The sequence below is a fragment of the Eretmochelys imbricata genome, chromosome 8, assembly GCF_965152235.1.
Source record: "Eretmochelys imbricata isolate rEreImb1 chromosome 8, rEreImb1.hap1, whole genome shotgun sequence".
Taxonomy (NCBI): Eukaryota; Metazoa; Chordata; order Testudines; family Cheloniidae; genus Eretmochelys; species Eretmochelys imbricata.
This window is the reverse complement of record NC_135579.1, coordinates 23,174,596-23,196,143: the sequence shown is the minus strand read 5'-3', so window position 1 is coordinate 23,196,143 and position 21,548 is coordinate 23,174,596. Positions and strand designations below refer to the sequence as shown.

Below are 21,548 nucleotides of genomic sequence, written 5' to 3'. Positions count from 1 at the left end.
CTGCATCCAGGGAACAACGTTTAGAATTCGCTCATTTCAACAGCCATTCTGCAATCAGCTGTGCTGTTCAGGGTGTCACAGATGGTCCTGCAGCCCCCATTGCTTGAGGCGTGGCTGCCAGCAGCGATATATCCGTTGTGCTCTGAGAGCTTGAAGGTGAAGAGGTGGCATGAGTCCTTTTGCCTGCTGCCTTTCTGTAGGGGGCTCAGGAAGGAGCTGGAGCTCTTCCACTCCTGGAACGTGTACATTTCCATGTGAGGGTGAGAGACTTTGCTCAGGTAGCTGGGGCTAGGGGTGGCTGAGGATAATGTCTTCTGACTGCCGCTTAGGAAGCTCCTGCTGTCTTCCAACGAGTCCTTGCGTGAGTGTTCGAAGGAGCCTTGGTTCCAATTCCTGTAGTTGTAGGCCCACCACCCCAGCCGCCTCTGCTGGTGGCATTGGCACTTCAGGATCCGTATAAAAGCTCTCTTGAACTCTTTGCTCGAGCAGGGATAGATGATTGGGTTCAAGCAGCTGTTGAAGTAGCCAAGCCAAAAAATTATCTTGAAGATGGTTTCAGGTGGCTTCAAAGCAGAAAACAGAGACCCTATCAGGGAAAAACAAGCAGAGAAATCATCTGAGATAACTGGTCCTGACTGCTTTTAATAAAGAGACTAAGGTGAACCCATGATGTTGATGGACGTTCCTGTGAGGATTCCTTTGTTAAAAAGTTCTATCACCCTTGCCGCTTCAGTTAAAGTCGACTTGACATTCTTGATATTTCTAAGGTACAAAACCCACCCTCCCAAAAGCTCTTTTGGATAAAGAAGCCTGATTTTCTTTTTTCATCATGCAGCTACAAAAAGGTGCATAAGCTCAATTTACGTGCGCCCCCCCCAAACCTCTGTATATTTATTTATATTGCAGTAGGGGATCAGGGCGCCCCATTGTTCTTGGCACCGTAAAAAACACACAGAGTTCCTACTGCAGAGAGCCATTTGTAGGTCACTTTCAATAGGGACAGATCTGTTTATATTCACAAGATCCTTTTGTGCCTCTCATCCTGGTGCGTATCTGTGCTCAGACATAACTTGCCATTTCCACAAACTTGCTATGGCAACCCTAGGTTTGGACACTTGTTCTCTCCTGTCCCATCTAGGTTTTCTAAGTCACCAATAGGAAATAATATTCAAAAGATACAAAATCTATTTAAGCCTGAAATCAGTTAAAGGTCACACAGGTCTGCATAGACCAGGGCTTCTCGGCATTTTTATAGCACAAGCAGAGGGATTAGCTCATGAACACTTCCCTTCCCATTCACTATCACATAATTTCCCTGAATCAACTATTGTGGTTGTTACATAGAAAACTAATATTAGCAAAGCATTTAATGTATTTATTAATTCATTAAAATGAAATTTAGCAAAATGGAACATTCTGAAAGAATGCCTGAAGGCTCTGAGTTAACATTATGGGCCCCTTGCACACATTTACTGTATATTTCTAGCTGGAGCAAGCTGAGTAGGTGGATTCAATATGGAGCTTAATTTCAGGAATTGGAACTAGATTCTAGGTCTTTTGAAAATGGAGAGATGCAGCTGAACCACATGTCAAGGCTCTGAGAACAGAATCCTTTTACACTGGAGCAGTTTCAGATGATAAAAGCACCCGAGTCAGCAATAGCTATCAGACTGCCTTACTGTGGTGGGAGGGATGTGATTGAAGGCATATTTCCCCATCTATCCCAGCAATGCAAAGGCTGTGGTCTAGGCCTCAAAGCTATGCAAAACCCTGTTTAATGGACACAGCTATGTGCTATTTAGTAGGGGAACAGCTGTGTCATGCAGATAAGCATAGCTGCTGCTTTTCCAGTCAGCATGGTAGGCTTGATAGTAACTACAAGGGGCTGAGCAAGCTTAACTCCCATGGAAGCTAGGGAGAGATAAGCACATTCAATACAGCTTATGCCTCAGCCTGCCTTCCTCCATGCACCAACCAGCAGGGCTGAGCTGGTGCAGAGGGAGAAGTAATGTGCTATTAATACTGACAAACTGGAGATTACTTCCTGCCTCTGCCCAAAGCAAGAGGGAATGGTGGCTCCCAGAGTCACCATTCCTTCCCTGGACTGCTTATTGGGTGATGCAGCTAGGTGCTGGTTCTTTCTATTGCTTAGAAGTAAAGTGCCAATCTAGCTCTGAGGGTTTAAGTGGAATTTAAAAGGCGCATAGTGCTTTGTTCATGCCTTCTGCAGTGGACTGCATTTCAGTGCACAAACCAGTCTCTAACCATTGTGCTGCCCCTAATAGTCTGCAGGCCTCTCCCTCCCATCTGATGGAGCTCCCAAGGCTCAGCCCTGATTTGGAACTGCAGGAAGTGATGAATGCAGCACAGAGTCTAACACTGGAGAAAAGTACCCAATAGGTTTCCAGCGGACAAACCAAAATAATGCAAACACCTTGACTGCGTCTGCTTAGCATTAAGTACTTTTTAATGAAAGATTCAACAAACATTCATGTGGTTCAAGGGAATAAACCATGAAAAGGATGTGAAACCCTTATACTGTCTTAGTGAAACTTGATCCAGGCTTATGACTTGAGCCAATATGGGTAAAATATGCCAAGTCCTCCCATACACTCAGTAGCAAACTCTTTCAGGATTCATTTTCTAAACGATAATTACAAATATTTTCCTTTGGATTTGAAGAAAAAAGTCTTGTGATTGTACTGCACAAATACAAAACCTGATTATATGGGGAAACTAGTCTGGGGCTTATCCTTTAAAGGGTCTCTATTTTGTTTTCCAGAACCAGCATAAAGTCTAGATGAACTCAAGATATTAAGGACCAGTAGGACTAATGAAGGAACTGAAGAGCACATATTGTTGTTATGCAAGTCCTACATAAACATTGGCTCTTTCCCCACAAGGGAATGGAATATATATATTTAATATTGGAAACATTTAGAATCTAGAAGAAATTCCTCCACTAGATTTTAATGTTTTGGGGCAGGACAAAATTTGAACATAATCCATTCGACAGTGTCTTTTTCTTTAAATAATAAGTAATAGTTAAAGAAGAAGGAAAGGTTGCTGGAAAGACTTTGCCTATGGGTAAGTAAAGCAAGAGGAGTTCCACAGAAGAAATGAGTGGCTATACATATGGGGAAAGATAAATGGGATGCGTCTGTATGTGCTGTCTTGCATATAAACAGAATACAATACAACATACTGACATACAAAGATCAAAATCTAAAACAAAGCCGTGGAAAAGGTTAAAACAAAAGCCAAGTCATGAAAAAGTGGGTAATATTTGAAAGAGCTAATGGAAATGTGTACAGTATACAGTTAAGAAAAGAAGGTAACAGGCATGTCTCTCTCACACACTTTCAGGATAATCAAGTTTTCAGGTATTTACTGATGAAAATATCCAGTCAGTCAGTTTGAGTTCTTGTATGCAAAAGGGCAACTTCACAAGGGTGAAGAGAATTACTTCCTAACATCCCAGGCTGAGCGAGGTAGCATGTGCTCAGTTCTTATTCTTGAAATGTCACTGAGCCTTGGCAGATAATTTAAAAAAAACCTACAGAGCAACTACAGTACTGCAGTCCATCCATAACTGAGTGCTTCGCAGCAAAGATCTGAAGACATATCAGCTGGAAAGTGGTTTGGACTTAAAAATGATCTATATCTAGCAACATTTGAAGGATAGTTTTGCATATTTCTCTATTGCTTTTTTAAAGTCGTATGGAAACAAGATTAAAGATATGTATTTAAAAACATTGGTGATTAATTGATTGTTTCCAAATTTATTTATTTTATTTCCTGCAGCTGCTGCAAAAATGAACAAAACCAGTTGTGATAAGACTTTTTAGAGCTGTGGAGATAGCACACAAAGTCTAGAATTCATTACCGACGCTACAGTGTCCAAGATTACGCTTTTCTGAACAAAGGGATACTAATTTGATAAGTGGATATCCTTCAAGCTATTAAATTATAGAAATGTATGGTAAAAGCTCTTTTTTAGGCAGTTATATAAAAACAGTGACTTCTTAGCTGAACAACGCAGACCTTACAAATACATAAAAACAGCTCTGGAGGCTAGAGAATTTAATTTAGTATATAACGCAGGATTACTGCATAGTTTTAGGAACATATTAGATGTTAGGATAATTATTTTGAAGGTGAACTGGCAAACAGAGATGTTATCATACTGAAGGAGAATTAACAAATTTGTGAATAGAAACATAACTATTATGCTTTTACACAGCACTTTGCATCTGTAGGTCAACTCAAAGTGCTTTTACAAAGCATTATCATCCACATTTTACCAATGGGGAAATTAAGTCACAGAGAGGCAAACTGACTTGCTGAGCCAGGAATAGAACCCCACCTCTCATGAGTCCCAAAACCATTGTCTTGTCAGTGTACCATACTGGGTAGCTGATAAGACTTTGCAATAATGACTCAGATAGGTCCTAATCCCACAAAGCAGAGTTGAGGACACCTGAAATTAATGAAAGTTGAGCACTTTGCTGAGTCATGCTTACCGTTGGCAGTGCAGAGGTCATGGACAAATACAGCAGTTATTCTGAGCTCAGCAAAAACCCACATGCTATCAGACAGAGAGGGAATATTGGCGAAAACTCAGCGATCTTCTGATTGATGATGCCTCTACCATAGAATCCCCCTCTAGCACTAGTCAGTTTGGATTATGAGCCCAAGACCTGGTTTGGGATCTGAAACCACATCCTTTGGCCCAGAAACTGAGCTTGCTATCAGCTAAGCCAGGTTAAACCTGCCACATTTTAATGCTTTATTTAGGTTCATATGGTCCCTGACCTTTGTGCAGGCACACAGGGTGATGAGAGTGCCAATACGTTCCTGTGTGTCCCACACAAGGGCAAATAACAGCCTTAGTCCCCGAGCTCAAAGGAGCACTGACTGCTATTTTTGTGTGTCCCCAGAGGTGAATCTAATCCCAAGGAGGGCAAAGATGGAGGAGGAACTCTGCCAGGCAGAGCAGGCTGCACCATCCTTAAGTTCAGTGTACTCTACATTTCTGCTGCACTCCTGGCAGCTGTGGGAAGGATAAACCTTCCTTAAAGTCTCAGTGGAGTAGGGAGCTCCACAGCAGCCCCAAAGCATGACTGTAACGGTAGACACAATCTAACCCTCAGACACTCACTATGGGACTGAGGCATTTGGTTAATTTACTGCTGAACTTGTAAAGACTGAACACAGTTTCTTCTCTTACTGTTGCCCAAGATCAAACGTAGCATCACTTTCCATTTAGTCCTCTGTGGGGAGCCTGGGGACTGTGTCCAGCTCCTATGGGGACACACACAATGATCTAGGGCTTGTCTACCTCCTATGTTCCCAACACAGAACCACTGAGAATATTTAAATGGTGGGTTTTTTTGCAACCCAGCAAGTTGCAGGAATAGAGGCCCACTGGCAATCTGGCCCTCCGTAAATATATCCATTATTTAAGTGAGGATTGGTGTTAGAAAGACTGAATTCACTACACAAAGAAGCTTCTCAGGACAATCCGTTGCCCTAGGCAAATCCTTAGTCAGCTGCCCCTTCCTGCCTCTAGAAAATTGGTGGAAGGCACTGAGTGCCTCCCCCACAGCTGTCATCTCCACCTCCAAACCTCGGGTAGTCAACTTGGAGGCTGACAGGGCAGACAATGGCCTCGGGAGGCAGAAGCTGCTGAGCCCCAGTGACAGATCCCATGGGAGGAGAGCAGTCTGACAGTCAGGCACTGGCCAGAGCAGCTCCCAACCAACTTTGTTCAAGTGCGGATGCCAAGGCCAAAGTGTCCCCTCCCTGTCCATAGCTGGCTGCTCCAGCGATGAGCCACCTGGCCTCTCTTCTGGTGCCACAGTGGGCTCTGGTGGGCAAACGGTATAATTTCAGCATCTCCCCAGCAGAATCTATTCTGCGGGGGGTAAAAAAATCTGCAGGGGACATGAATTCTGCGCTTATGTTTATTTTGTTAAAAAGTAGGGGGTTATGGCCTTCCCACTTTTAAAAGTGGGAAGCCATTGCCCTGACCCCCCCAGTTCCAGCACTGGTGCTCCCAGCCCGTAGGGCCCTGGGTAACGGGTACTGCAGAACTCTACCCTGTACAAAGTAATCCGGGCTGGGGACAACAATCCCCCTCACACAGAGGCAGCAAGGTTCTTCTCACTGGACAGAGTGGGAGTCTCACCCCTGGCTTGGACCCACACAGCCAGTCCCTTGCCCAGCACCCACACACTGCACCACCTGCCTGCACCCCCCAGCCCATCCTAGCTCACACCATTTGCCCAGCCCCCCGCAGACTCACACCTTCCCGTCTGTGTGCCTTGTTGTCGGGCTCATAGCCCGCACCTCAGCAGTGTCTCCAGAGCCTGGACACAGTGGTAGGGAAGTGATGATACCTGGGCTCAGAGACTGCCTGGGGGCAGTGGGAGACAGGTGTAGGTTGGCTGCCAACATGGACCTGTTCAGGTCATTGCACTTGTGGCCAAAGCCCCGCAGAGCTCAAGCAGCCCCGAGCTATGATGTTACCCATTCTGGGGGGTGGGGAGCATTTGCCCGGGAGCCCGGCTGAGGCTTCCTGCTCCTCGGAGCCCAGCCAGCCCAACAAGCCTTATCTTCTGCAGCTGCTTCCTAGGCATCTGCCAATAGCTAAGGCAGCCTTTAGGGTTACCACCTGACTGGTAGTTGCCTGGCCTGGCTGGTTTTTTAAATGGATTTGCCAGTTGCCAGAAAAATAATTTAATCTGCCGGGTTTTTTTTTTAACGTGGGTTTAAAGACTGGTATTATTATCACAATACACTGGGACATCTAATGTTAAAAGTTTCTGTGTCCAATGAAAAATGCTGTTGTGCTCCCATTTCCGCAGTTTAAGTGATAACAAATCAGTTGAATACACAGCAGCTGTCTGGCCACAAACACGCAAGCTCACCGCACGTGTGCGTGAGAGAGGGTTTGAGTCTTGCAAGAGTGAGGAGACGTGCTGTGTTATCAATCTTATCTCTATGTGTTATTTCTCCACATACTATAAGTGGCTGTTGAAGGGGGCATTGTGGAGTTGCCTTGTGGTGAGGGTTGTGGTTGTAGTGGGCTTGATTTGGGTGTGGAGGTGGATGCTGGTTGTTTTTCATTTCAAAGGTAGTTACTTGTGTGGCCTTTGAATAGGCAAATAGTGCCCTGTGCTCTTATGTTCCCTTCAGGACTTTAGAAAGTGTCTCAGGTTTCATATCCTCTCCCATTTCTGCATGTGGGACTTCCAAAGACATCAATAGATGAATTTCCCACAAAGATAGAAGGCCCTTTATTATTAGGAATTTTAGTTTGATAGGGGCCTCTGTATGAACCACCTCATTCTAAACGTGCAGACCTGGGCACAATTTGGCCACTGTTGCACAGAGCTCCTTTGACACTTATCCTACAGTAAAGATAGGAAAAATATATTTTGATTAGCTTGTATATTTTTAACATCACCTTTTTCGCTGCCCCTTCCTTGGTACTGACAATGCCTTTTATTTCATCATGCACACATACCTTACCTTGTAATTAACTTGCCAGGAGCAAACAACTGTGGGCTATTTTGGTACCTTGATAAAATAATAAAACTAATCCTACCAGGCACAGTCTCCAAACAACAAACTAATATTTCCTACTCTAATCTCTAGCTATTTTCCCATCACAGTCTGATAAACAGATTAAATATTTCCCAGTCCTGATTTAGATTGCCTTTCAGAATAGCTGAAAAAATGTCGCCTATAATTATCTCGTCAGTGATTTATTCCTGATGGGGAAGCCAGAATAACTCCCCCACTCTAAACTATCTGTTTCCTGGCACTTCGTGTTCAATAACTTCCCAGCCAGGGAATGTATTTTTTCTTCTCTTTTTTTAATTTTATTTATTTATATTTATTTATGATGGTTTACATTGTGATTCACTAAATATAGCACCGCATATGGTTTACCTCTGTCTGCAGCCTTGACACCTTTCTCTTCTAGCCATTTTGCAAATCCCCTTATCCAGTAATAATGCAGAACAGTAAATATACCAGGAACTCAATCAGTCTAGTAGTTTTTTATGGCATTTTGAAAAAAAAAATCCCTATCATTACCAACTGTACACACCAGACATGACAGCTATTCAGGTTGGAAGGAGACTGAACAAAAGTGAATAACATAATTAGGAATTCAAAAGTATTTTTTCTAGTGAAAGTTAATTTCAATTAGAATGTCATTAGCATTTTGAACAGTTTTTAACAAACTGTTTATTATTACAGTCAAACTATATAAGTCACCCTCAGTGAAACTGGCAAAGGCTGTGGGAAACAATTTATGGGATTAGCCTGTCATTACACATTTGGAAGCATATAAAACCAGCATAGCATTGGGTAATTGAAATGAACCTATCAAACTAGCTCTTGGGTAACTGTTCGTCATCAAGGGCCTGATTCTGGAAAACACTGAGAGGTAATGAGCACTTCATAGGATCAAGCTCTAAATAACTTATATGTTATGTTCTACTATTTCTCTAGGGCTCAGCTTCTGATAATGGGCCCAATCCTGCAGTTTGTACACATCATGGCTCCTGTTAACATCTGGGATTTTGCCTGACTAAGGACTACAGGACTGGACCCAGGGCTGTGCAATACAAAACATAGGTCTTTTCTTTTTTGCTCTTCTTTTCTTACCTAATTATATTCTTCTTTTTTCCCAGATGGAAAAACAAAGCGTAGAAAATAATTCGGCACACACAGAAGAACACCCAGCCTTCCCCCACGGAACTACTAAGAAATAGCTAGCAATGGACTAGAGCTGAAACAATGGGGGCAAATACCCTCCAACACTGGGAAAGCTTGGATGCAGGTCAGCACTTTGTGGCCAGTCCCATCTCTATAGTGACCCTCCAAATCTGAGCATTCCGAAACACTGGGGCTCCAGTCCCACTCTAGGGACTTAATCCATAGTGCATTGATTCAATGGGAGCCTTTGAATGAGCTTTGGACTTCAGTGGGCTTTGGATCAGGCCCTAAATCAGCAGGGCGAACAGTAGGAAGATCCTCTGGATTTGCCAAATCCTGACATACTTACATAGGGTGACCAGATAGCAAGTGTGAAAAATCAGGACAGGGGTGGGGGATAATAGGTACCTATATAAGAAAAAGCCCCAAATATCGGGACCGTCCCTATAAAATCGGGACATCTGGTCACCCTACACTTGCATAACCAAACTTCACATTGAGGACAGTTCAGATGCAGCCTGCTGCAGAGGAGCCACACACACTGTAATCTCTCATGTTCTCTCTTGCTTTTTTGTTTTCCTTTAATCTAAAGTAAAAGCTATTAACATTAAAAATACTCTGTGTCTGGAAAAACAACACAGACCAGCTTTAAAATCATTGTCTGTTCAGGCTTGGCTGTTCAGGCTTATCCGCACTCTGACCTGTTACAGGGAAAGCCAAATATATAACAATAACCATCACTGCCATACTCTGTGTCACACATTAAAAGCTAGCTGGGAGTATTTCCAGAGTATGGATAATCATAGCTAGAAAAACAAAAGTCTTTGTGGATCCACTGACACCTTAACTTGCAGATTTCTAGGAGGGGCATTTCTTCTCCAAGCTCTAGATCCATTCTCAGCAGCCTAATATGGTATAAATATTTGCTCAATAGTTTCCTGTTACCTCAGTCCACCAGTAACTATATTACTGTAATGTGTGACAGCAAGATGTCAAAGTTAAGACTCTTCATTTAAGTATAAACTTATTCTAATGAGTACAGTACATCTGAGAGGGTCCTGTTCTCATTTTTGTAGGAAAGAACTGAGCGTAAATAGTTAGATTTGCCAAACTAAACCAAAAAACCCTACCACAAACAGAGTTTTTACCCTGAAAAGGAGGATACGCCAAAGACTCCATGAAGCTCAGTAGGGTCTTTGCTATTGCTATTGATTTTATATGGTTAAGGTGCTCAAATGCTGCAGTGATGGGCAGCAGTTTAAACCCCTAAGATATAGCACGTGCCTGGGAAGGAAATGCTGTTGAAGTTGGCTTTGGTATGTTTATGCCAGGCAGTTAATTATGCCATTTCCATTCATGCAAAAGGAAATAAATTGTGAACACCATGTAAATCAAACTGTGACAGATTTATGACATCATGGACCTCAGTTGTGTGGCTACATTTCCTTTCATCTGTCCTGTGTGCATGGAATATATTTTATTTCTGCTGTAATGGGCTTGAGTACCAGGAAGCCTATGGGTAATATCAATTGATTTACACCTTGTTTTAATGTAAGTGGGTTGACAATCTTCATGCGTGGGTGTTCTCTGAATATAGATTTGCTGGGAGTGCTTATATATTTCTCATTTGTGCCCAGCCAGTGGGAAACTGTAAACCATTTTTATTCCAAATTACTGTCAGTCTCCTCTTTTCCTTTCCTCCTTCTCTTTACCTCCCCCTGGTGTTTCTTTGTCTCTTTCTATTTTCTGCTTTCTGTCACTTTTCTTCTCTTATTCCTTTCTTCTCTTCATTTTTATCAGTTATTCTTTCTCTCCTCTTCCTCCCTCCTATCTAATTTTTCTCTCCATCTTCCTAGTTTTCTATTTTCTAATCACCCTTTTCTCTTTACAGTTTATGATTTTCCATTAGCCTAGCACCCATCTTTAATTACATGTTGAAGTGGTATTAAACATATAGGTTAATTACTCATTATTACACTAGAAATACCTGCTCTGGCCAGACAGATGAAGTACTGGACATTAATCATTTTGCTATTTTGGCAGATGTATGATCACACAGTAACAAAGTTTTGGTGGATGTAGGTTCTCAGATATCACCTTTTCTAGCTATTAGTGATAAAGGGACCATATTAAAAAAAATGTATACATTTGGTTTTATATACCTTGGGGCCCACTTAGAGGAAAATCTATCTGTTGTCATTTATAGGAACAAATGGGAATCATTTGTTCATACAAAAGTAGGATAATGATCTGGAATTGCTGTTATGGTAATAGCACACTACTTACAGAGAAATGTAATGTGAAAGTGAAACTTGATAGTGAGAAAGTTCCACTGGATAGATTTTTTAAAAGATTAAATGAAAGCACACAATAGTATTTAGTAACTACCTGAATTGAAGTGTAATCCAGTATGAATGAAAAACGAAGAGTTCCAAAGTTCCAAACACTGAGTCAGACCCAGCCACTCCCAGTCTCATATTGAATCTCTTTCCCTATGTTAAGTATCCTCACACCTTCTTGTCAACTGTCTAAATGGGCCATCTCCGATTATCACGACAAAAGTTTTTTTCTCCTGCTGATACTAGCTCATCTTAATTAATTAGCCTCTCACAGTTTGTATGGTTTCAGAGTTTCCACCTTCTCTGTATGCATATATATATCTTCTTACTGTATGTTCCATTCTGTGCATCCGATGAAGTGGGCTGTAGCCCACGAAAGCTTATGCTCAAATAAATTTGTGAGTCTCTAAGGTGCCACAAGTCCTCCTGTTCTTTGAACTTTGCTAGTTTGCTATAGTCCTTGTTACAATGCACGTGGCCAAATCAGTGTGCCAAGGTTTCAGGGTTAATTGGATTCCTGAAGCTTCTGATTTTTTTTGCCTCCAACCTTCAATATTTGTTTACATTCCTCTAAACTTATTTAAAACAGACAATAAAACCCCCTAGTTTACAAACATTTGGTAATTGAAGTCACAGACAGAGGCTCTGTTATCTGTCTCAGTGGTTTATGAATGATGCATACTCATGCTCCCATCCTGTTATAATTTGGAAATGCAACTTGTGCAAACCCGTAAACATTGTTAGCATAATTAAATAGCCAATAGCATTTACACTCATAGAGCCTGATCCGTATTCTTTGTGCACACAAACTCCCCAGGGAATTCTGTGAGAGTACAGGGTGTGCAGGGAATGCAGAATCAGACTCTGAAAGAGCACTTCTCTGTACTAATACCTTGGTAAACAGGACAAAAAGCTCTGGCAAGGGTAGTCCCTGCCTTCTGGCAGCCTGGAGTAGCTTTGCTTTTTGTCCTCTTAGCCTGATTAAAATCCACACATTCAGATGCCTTCTCTTATCATCCACATCATCTATCTGTGATTAATGGTATGTCAAATTCCAAGTGAACAACTCACCCTTGCAAACACAGTATGATTTCATTCTGCACTATACAAGGCTCTGGCTCTTGTTTACAGACTGGCCAAAATAGGATCCATATTTCACCTCCAGCGAAACTTCACTGGAGGACGCAATAGTGGAAGCTATAGTGTAGACAGGGTTCAGGCCTTTTTACCAGTGTGTTGTCTAACCCTGCCCAGAGCAGAGCCCTGTCTTTACTTTTCTGTGGTGACTGACATGGTCCTTGTATGTCCCATATGCTTCAGGCAGTGACAGAATGCAGTAGATAAGATTCTACTCTCACCCATCTACATCTTTAATGGTCAGTCCCCTGCCACTCACCCACTCAGTCCTGGAATGTAATAGGGGCACTGGGAATGACCAATGATAACCCTCCTAACATGACAGAGAGTCATTGGCTGGCACATTCCATGATGCCATCTAGGGATTGGGGCCATCTCTGAGGCCCCACCCAGCAATTCATGCCGCTTGGATGACCAGTCCACGTATGTAGATCTTCAGATGAAAGATGTAGTCAAACTACAAAGCATTATTGTATACAAATTACAAAGCATAATACAAGACTTGATATCTGAAGTTAAGATTGGCGCAATCTATATGAGGGCTGAAGGACCGATCAATCAAGGTGATGGTACAATAGCCCATTTGAAAATAGGTACTAAGAATGATTTTGTAACAGGAAGGACAATGAGAGCTTTATCTTCTGGAAAGAAAGAAAGAAAGAAAGAAAGAAAGAAAGAAAGAAAGAAAGAAAGAAAGAAAGAAAGAAAGAAAGAAGAGGAAGCCAATATCTTAAATAAAATACTACTTGGAATTCTTTGTGCCCCATCTGTAATATTGTAACTATCAGCAGAAATACAGGACATTTCGTGGATAGCAGAAATTCTTTCAAGTTCATTCTCCCTTTTATTTACATGCTGTCAAAACAGTCCTTTAAAATGCATATAGGGAAATTCAAGCAATAACTTAAATGCAAATAGAAATCTGTCAGCCAGATCCTCAGCTGGGGTAAATCAGTATGCCTGCATTGAGCCAATGGAGCCATGGTGATTTATACCAGCTGGGAATCTGGGCCTTTATGTTTAAGTTGTCTTCCTCTCCCATTATCAAGACTTTCATTTATGGTATTTTTATATTTTAATATAATGTTCTTAGGTCCCAACCTTTCTCCCATTGAAGCCCTTGGGAGTTAATGATCTTATTGTTTTTGGCCAGAACAAAACAGTTTTGCAGCTGGCTAACTGCATAGGATATGGCCAGGGCTTGCACTTGTTTTGCAAAGGATTAGTTGATTAAGAAAAAGCTAATCTAAGTCTGCAGACATTTCATTTATTACACTTATGCATTTTCAAATACTGGGCTTGCTTTATAAACATTTTTTTTTAAACTTCTTATTCTCGATGTATGGCCTAAACATTCTTTCTTGGATACCTTTGGTAAAGGATAACCTTCTACCTGGGGGACCTAATAGGAGAGCTATAGAGAGGCTATCTTGGCTTCCATTCTAAACTCTGATTTTCATGGCTTTTTAATTAAGCAGGTTAGTGCACAGGGTTTTAGGGCTCAATCAAAAATCCATTGAAATAACAAAATATTTGCACAGCTTTCAATGGGTTTTGGATCAGGCCATTTGTTCAGATGCTGCTAAACCCTGTACTCTTGCCCCTGCTCTTCATTTAATAGATTTGTCCATTTTTGCATTAAAAAACACCTATCCCATACACCTACTATGGCACTGATCCTGTAGGCACTTGTGCATGTGTATACATTTACTCTTATGAATAATCCCACTGAAGGCAATAGGATGTGAGTAACGTTACACACGTTCACAACGTCTGCAGGATCAGGACATATGTCCATTGCTCTGCTGAGTGTTGATAGATAGCAATGTTCCTCACTAGAAAAATCAATTCCTTCCTCTGTTTAAGTGTGATAGCTGCTAAATCCCCATATTTCTTCTTTGAATCTTCTGGCTCAATAAAGTATGAGTCTTCCCAACAACAAAGAAATATATTGCCCTAGAAAATAAGAAGATATCCATATTACCTCCCTTCCTGAGATTCGTTAGCATTTTTACAGAGGCCGGTTGGTATCACTGGAAATCAGAGCCTCTTTTGTCCTGTGATGTCTGTTTAGAATTTGTAGTGTTTAGTGCTGATGGTTATCTTTAGGTGACTAGTTACTGTCAATACTTTTCTTTGTATTCAAACTGTTTTTGTATTTTACTTGCATATTTACTTCTGTGTGACGATGTGTTTTAAAATTTGCCTGTTTGCTTAAGCTCCAAATTTAAGTTAATAAATAAAAGAAGCATCCAATCCCCAGATGTTCATACAATTTCAGGTGTTTTGACAAACAGCTTTGCTTTGAAAAATAAAACATTGCAAGGAAAGTAACTAATTGCTTTAGGTATTTTGGATAAAATTCACCCCCTGTGCAGAAGGGTCTGAATAGGGCTTAAGTGGAACTTGAGTGGCACGTAGGCCTTGTGCTGCAATTAATCCTTTTGAGAAGGGTGAGTACTCCATATGTGACAACTTGTGCTGGGCCTGTGCACGAACTGTCCATCATGATCTTTGGCCTCATGTACATTGGTCAGAGAATAGACTGAACTGTTTCATCCTGCAGTTTGAGCTATTGAACTTTGTTCCAAAGATCTAGGCTGAAACTGAGCATATGATTAAATTGCTAAATATACTTTTCTAAAGGGCTGAAATGCTATCTGACGCTGAACTGGCAACTTGAGGGCACCAATCTTAAACAGCTAGACTAAAGAGGGTTATAGGAAGAAATAGGCTTAAAGTCTTTAGGAGCCTATATACAAAGGCAGGACTAGACCTAAAACCTTTGATAAAATGTGATTTCCATGGAAAGATATGAGGCCTGATCCTCAATTCCTGGCACACCGGGAATGCTGAATCTGGCCCCATATAACACAAACTTACATTGTAACTTTGTACTTATATATTGGTTGCTTGTAGGACCCCTAATATTATTACTTATTTTATTGTCAGATTAAAAAATACTAAAAATAGTAACATTTTTTGAAAGTAACATTATTGCTGTTTTCTTTCATACATCTGATCTCTCATGCTGCAGCCACTGATGTCAATGTGAATTTTGCATCCAATTTCAGTGGTTGCAGAATCAGAGTTTATTTAGGCTGCAATGGGTAGACCCTGGTACCTGTCTGGAGCCCCAGTGAAGTCAAGTTGCAGGACTTGTGTCTTACATATTAATAATTTTTTGTGGTGGTGGTGGCTTTTTCCCTTGCAATGTGTGTTATGTCGTGTATAAACTTTATGGCTGGGCTTTTCAAAGGAGCCTGCAGGTGCTGGGTGCCACACATGTATTGGTCAAATTGTGAGTTGGACGCCTAATTCATTTACACTTCTTTGGAAAGCTCTGCCTAATAATTCACCTGCTAGAAATAACATTGAGTTGCAACTTGTAGCCCTGCTGCACCATATATAGCCTTTTCACCCTGGATGCATTTCTTTTTATACATGTAATGGCTCAAAATTGGTTCCACCTTATGTAAAAGAGAGTCTGGATCGCAAATGGTTTCAGACGTCTTTTCCCATTACTCTAGCTAAAAATCGTCTATTTTTATTTGACATTTTTCAACAGCGTTTAATATGTTCCAGGTGCCGTTGAATATTTTTGGGTGAAAAAAAGAAATATTTATTTTGAAATAACCAAGATATTTACATTTTGAAATTATGTTGCTGAGTTGGTGGAGCTACCAATTGCCTTGACAGCATATATGCCTTAATTTTATTCATTATACTGCATCACACATAATTTTGAATAGCAGGATAGCTGGCTATATAAACGGAGTGATTATAAACATGCCCAAGAGGGGTATAATGTAGGCCTTATTTACATAAAAGAATAGCTGGTACCTCATGGGGGAAAAAGAAACTTTGCACATTATTCTGTTTGGAAACAATTCTGGTGCATGCATCATCATATGCTTAATTCTGGAAGCAGCATTTCCCAGTGGTTAGAGCTAGGCATGGCCATCAAGCAATCAGGGTTCTATAATGACTGGTTGTAGGATGCGTAACAAATCGCAACCTCTGTATCTTAATTTCTCTATTTGTAGAATCAGCACAGTACTTTTCCACCTTTGTAAAGTGCTTTGAAATCTTTGGTTGAAAAGCACTAGGTAAATGCGAAATATTATTTCTCTTCCCTTGTTCTTTATTACAAGGAGCACATTTATGAAACCAAAATCTTTGTTTCTCAAGAATTCGTCTGACCCTGCTGCATATTTCCACCCCCGGAGCCCTAATGTTCTAATCCTTTGTTTGGGACAGCACCACAGGTAGCTGTGGAAATTATTGCAATGTCACAACCAAAGGATTAGAACTTTAGCTGGGGAACAAGCCGCAGGAGGGGAGGAACTTCTGAGACGAAAAGAACTTATTTATATACTAGCAGAACCATTCACCAAGGCGATATTTTTCAGTGTCCCAAGATTCAGGCATAACTGTACAGTTGTAAAGTGTTTCAAGATGCATTGGGTCAGATTCTGATCATTCTCACGTGACTGCAAATCCAGAATTGCTCTATTTTACATCCATACACATTGTGGGGTCATGTCATCACTGAATGACTCAGGAGGGGAAAGCCGGATGATTGCAAAGGAGTGTGCATGTAGATATGACTAGAAATAATGGGCTGGATTTCGGAAAGGGAAAATGTAGACTGAACTATAAAGAGAAACTTGCAGGGAAGTAGAAGAAGCCACTTTAAAAACTAGTTTGGACCCAACAGCAGAAAACGTACCATAGATAACAATCCTGTATTGATGGGGATGTGGCTGACATAACAGGTCCTTTCCACCTTTAACTTTTATGCATTTTCAAAGCATTGCAGAGATAAATATAAATGACCATCCATCAATGTGGAACAACTATGTATTGTCAAAAAAATAGGATTGTGACATCTCTGAATGAATTAAGGAAGAAGATCAGGTGAATTAGGACCTGATACACCTCCTATTCCTGGTGATTAGCAACAATTGAAAAAGTAATAAGAGGAAAAGTACACAGCAGTTAAATAGGCTTGGCTAACATTTTTCTGGGGATCAGAGCATTGAACAAGGATTTGGGCTCCTGCAGTGGCCTGGCAGAGATATGAGATTGCAGACACAGAAGACTAGATTGCTATTCTAATGTACTGATGAGTATGTACCCTCTAACAGGAATGGATTCTGATACCAAAAAGCATCTCATAACGGACCTAAGTAGCAGCACTTTCAGTATCCCAAAAAAGGTCCAATCCTGTGAGGTGCCAAGTTCTCTCAGTTCCTCATTTTGTTCAATGGGAGCTGTGGAAGCTTGGCACCTCACAGGGTCAGGCCTTAGACCTCAGGTGCCAGAACAGCTGTTTTCAGCCAGATAGCTTCTCCTCGGCCCCTGCTGCCAACTCTGAATCTCTGTGTCTCCAAACACAGTGCTGAGACTTTTTGATCAGTCACTCCACTTGCAACATCTTGGGCTCATGGTTGAGGAGACAACAGGTGAACTGATGTTTTAAATTCCTCACTCAAGTGTCTTAAGCAACAATTCATTAGCCATCCCATGCGTGAGCAGGGAGCCTGCAGCGGCTTTTAACCTTTCTCAAGGCAAAATGAAGACGTGTCAAAATATGGCCTCCTTTGACTCCATATCTTGTTACTATGATTTTGGGGTAGGTCCTCGGCTAGTGAAAATCAGCAAGTGAAGCTACTGACTTAAAAGGCTACACTGATTTACGCCAGTTGAGGATCTGCCCTTTATATTTAAGTATGCCAGGATATAACTGTGATTTTTTTTACAGTTGCTACAGCAATCTAAGCACAAAGGGACTGAACTAATTTACTTTATCAGAGTGTCCTGAACCACTGGATTCTACTGCATGGGTTTGGAGATTCTTTATATCTAGACTGTAATGTTGTACTTTGTAAACATGCTTTGCATAACACGTCTATCCTGTATGGATGAAATACGTATTTTCCCAATGATCTGTAGCGTTATCCAGTGTGGAACTTTCTCTGACAAAGGACAATGTTTGACATCAGGGGGGCTGAGTTCAGGAGACTTCAACTCAGAATTTCACTGCTCTTGCGGGTTTGTCACATCTGTAACATTATGTTTTTGTAGGTTTTTATATGATTAATTTTAGACACATCGAGCCAGATCTTCCTGATTTTCACCAGTTGAGAATCTAGCACAAAGAATAGCACATCCATAGTTTGATCCAGTAAAAATGATAAACTTAAAACTTTTAACCAGGACCCCTAGATCTTTGAGGCAGTTTAGAGACAATTTGTTCAGCGGGAGTCAGGGGACCATAGGTGAAATGTATAAACAAATTCTTTAGCTTACCACAATGACTGGATTAGAAATATTTTGTTTTACAGTGACTAAGTAAATAAGAGACACAGAACACCGAGAAGGCTATGTTCCACTTTCTTTCATAGTTAGCCAGTGGGATCATTTGCTTTGCATAACAGCTGATTTCGGACAGAGATTTTAGAGAAGAAGTTTTAAGAATTCTGTGCTAACAGGTTGTGAGATGTGCTGTGATGCTGATTCAAGGTGGTGAATAATATTAAGGACAAAAAGGGAGAATGTCAAAAGGATTTCAGGAATGCAGCCCTGTGTAAGGTTATGTAGGATGCTTTGGTAACATTTTCAGTTAAATGTACATAGTTTGAGAGCATTTAAAAATGAAAGAATTGATTGCTAAAAGTTCCAGCTGCAGCCTCTTCAAGGGCCTGATCTAAAAGCCCTTTGAAATCAATGGGAGACTTTCCCTTGGCTTTGGATCAGACCCCAAAAGAAGAGATGCAGTCAGGTCACTGCGTATGGATCCATATCTAGATTTTGAACGCCCCATAGTTCAGAAGTGTTTGGATCCAGAGCTTCGGATCAGGCCATTTCTACTAAAAATGTTACAACCTAGTCTGTATTATTAACAGCTGACAGTATAACGTATTAAAAAGCTGCGTATGACATCTGAATGGGCTGCCTGCATCTGTTTAATACATGGCTTTTGCTATTCAGCATGCTACAAAAGTGTCCACAAAACATTTAAAAATAAACACGTATAAATGGAACCTTAATATAAAGTGTTAAGAAAAAATATGTGAAGGTTTTATCCATGTGCCATCTGTCTACCTGACAACTGAGCTGATTTGTTGCAGGCTGCAAACACTGCAAAGTTTTTGCATGACTTTCAGCAAGAACAGTGTCAAAGGGAAATTATGATGTAGTTTTATCTATCTATCTATCTATCTATCTATCTATCTATCTATCTATCTATCTGTCTGCATTTCTAATGCATCCATCTTTATGGCATTTAGACACCATTCAGCTGATTTTTATCTGACATTTCTGTAATAAACAATTGACCCTCATCCCTTGATCCCCAACTTACCTAGAGGCAGAGCTATGAAGAAAGGTAACCAGCACAAGATAAACATGCCAACTACAATTCCCAAGGTCTTGGCTGCCTTCTTTTCTCGAGAGAATTTAAAAAGTTTGAAAGCTATGGAGTTCCTGGGGTGGTGCCCCTTGGCCTTGCTGCTGTTGAAAGTGTCCTCGTGAATGTTCCGGGAGTGAATCCTTAAGGTCAGCTCCTTGGAATCACACATTTCTTTCAGGACCCCAGCTTCCAGGTTTTTAGTTGTCCTTTTGGCCACTATGTAGACTCTACAGTACATCACCAGGATGACAATCAAAGGAATGTAAAAGGACCCCAAAGAAGAAAACAAGGCATAGAAAGGTTCTTCAGTGATGCGGCACTCTTTATCATCCTTGGGTGCTGGTTCCTTCCATCCCAGAAGAGGTCCAATGGAGATTATTGTGGAGAGGACCCAGACACTTAGGAGGGCAAGAATTGCTTTCCTCCTAGTTACCAAAGTTGGATACTGAAGCGAATAACTCACTCCTATATATCTATCTATAGAAATTGCACACAGACTTAAGATAGAAGCAGTACAGCACATCACATCAACCGCTGCCCAGATATCACAAAATATCCTCCCTAATACCCAATAGCCAAGAATTTCTAGTGTAGCAGAAAACGGAAGGACAGTAAAACTCAGCAACAAGTCTGCTATTGCGAGGTTAACTATGAAGTAGTTTGTAGGGATTCTTAAATGCCTATTGCAAGCTACAGAGAGAATTACCAAGATGTTACCTACGATAGCAAAAAGTATGAAGGCACCTAGGACAAGCCCCACTATTATAGCCCTAGTGATATCCAAGGCAGGTAAATTGAGATTGCTTGCTGACTGATTAGAGTTGTTTGCAGTGAGACTCCCATTACTTAGTACAGAGTAGTCCAAATATCCAGGTAATGATGAATTGTAGTTATCATCAAGGTAGGTATTCATCTTAAAAATCATGCTCCATAGCAAGTTGTAATTGGATCCCCTGAACAATGCACAAAAGTATTTCAGATCTGTTGAAAGTTATCTCTCCACTGAAGAATGTGGTGCAAGGCAAAACCCAGTTTCAGCTTGAGAACTGATCGCCACTGTAGGTTACGAGCCACCAGCATGCAGAGTTTGCACAGCATGAAATCCTCTGAAGTGTGTCAAAAAGTAATAGGATGCTCAACTTGGTTAATTTTCCATGTCAATTCATTGAAACAGAAATTAGCAGATGGAACTCTTGGACTGAGTCTTAGAGTAGCTGTTTTGATCATGAGGTCTCTGAAACAAAAGGCAGGTTTACTATCCTCTCTTGTGCATTTGTTGGAAGGGTGCCCCTGCCCAGCTGTTATGACATGCGTCTCCAAGAAGCGTTTGTAAGCATTTAGGCAGCTCTGCATGGAGTGGCTGCCTTTGCTTACGCTTGCTGCTCTAATGACATCACTGGAGCCCTGACACATAACAGCACTAGAGGGCAATGCAGTTTAAGTTAAAACTTCCAAATCCAAGCTTCAAAACTAAACAAATGGAACATATGAATCTTAATTAAAGCATTTGCCACATAGAAATCTGGATTGGAAACCTTCAAAAAATAGTTTCATTATGTGAGAAAAATATACTCAGTGGGATATGGAGAAAAAGCAACTGCAGTATGAAATGATATAGCACCCTAGGACTTTCACTCACTAAATACATATCTTCTAGTTTATTTTGTAATCACAATGAATCATATGCTGCTTGACAGATCTAATGATCCCCTACCTTGTAGCGATGAATACAGCGATTTGGGAAATGCAGCATTTATGTTTTTTATGGTAAAATATAGACAGACCTAGTATTCAAAAGTGAAACAGAATTCTGCATGAGCTAGTTTCATTCTGAAGGTTGTTTTCACCTGTAAATTAGGAAAAAAGTACCAGATGATGACACTCAAAATCTGTGGCATGATCTTTGATGATGATTCTGTATT

General features: G+C 40.9%; 1 protein-coding gene across 1 annotated transcript; it reads right to left on the bottom strand.

The window, feature by feature from the left end:
- Window positions 1–20: 20 nt before the first annotated feature.
- Window positions 21–20,551, bottom strand: ADRA1B (adrenoceptor alpha 1B). The gene is made up of 2 exons (XM_077824134.1): window positions 19,579–20,551; window positions 21–586 (listed from the first exon to the last, which is right to left on the bottom strand). The coding sequence occupies exons 1-2, from the start codon at window positions 20,549–20,551 to the stop codon at window positions 21–23; spliced, it is 1,539 nt and encodes a 512-aa protein (XP_077680260.1).
- Window positions 20,552–21,548: the final 997 nt, after the last annotated feature.

Coding starts and splice junctions, on each gene's coding strand:
- ADRA1B (XM_077824134.1), bottom strand. CDS start 20,551: ATGATTTTTAAGATGAATACCTACCTTGATGATAACTACAATTCATCA. Junction 587..19,578: donor CTTCATAGCTCTGCCTCTAG/GTAAGTTGGGGA, acceptor TTTCCCTGATAG/GGTCTCTGTTTTCTGCTTTG.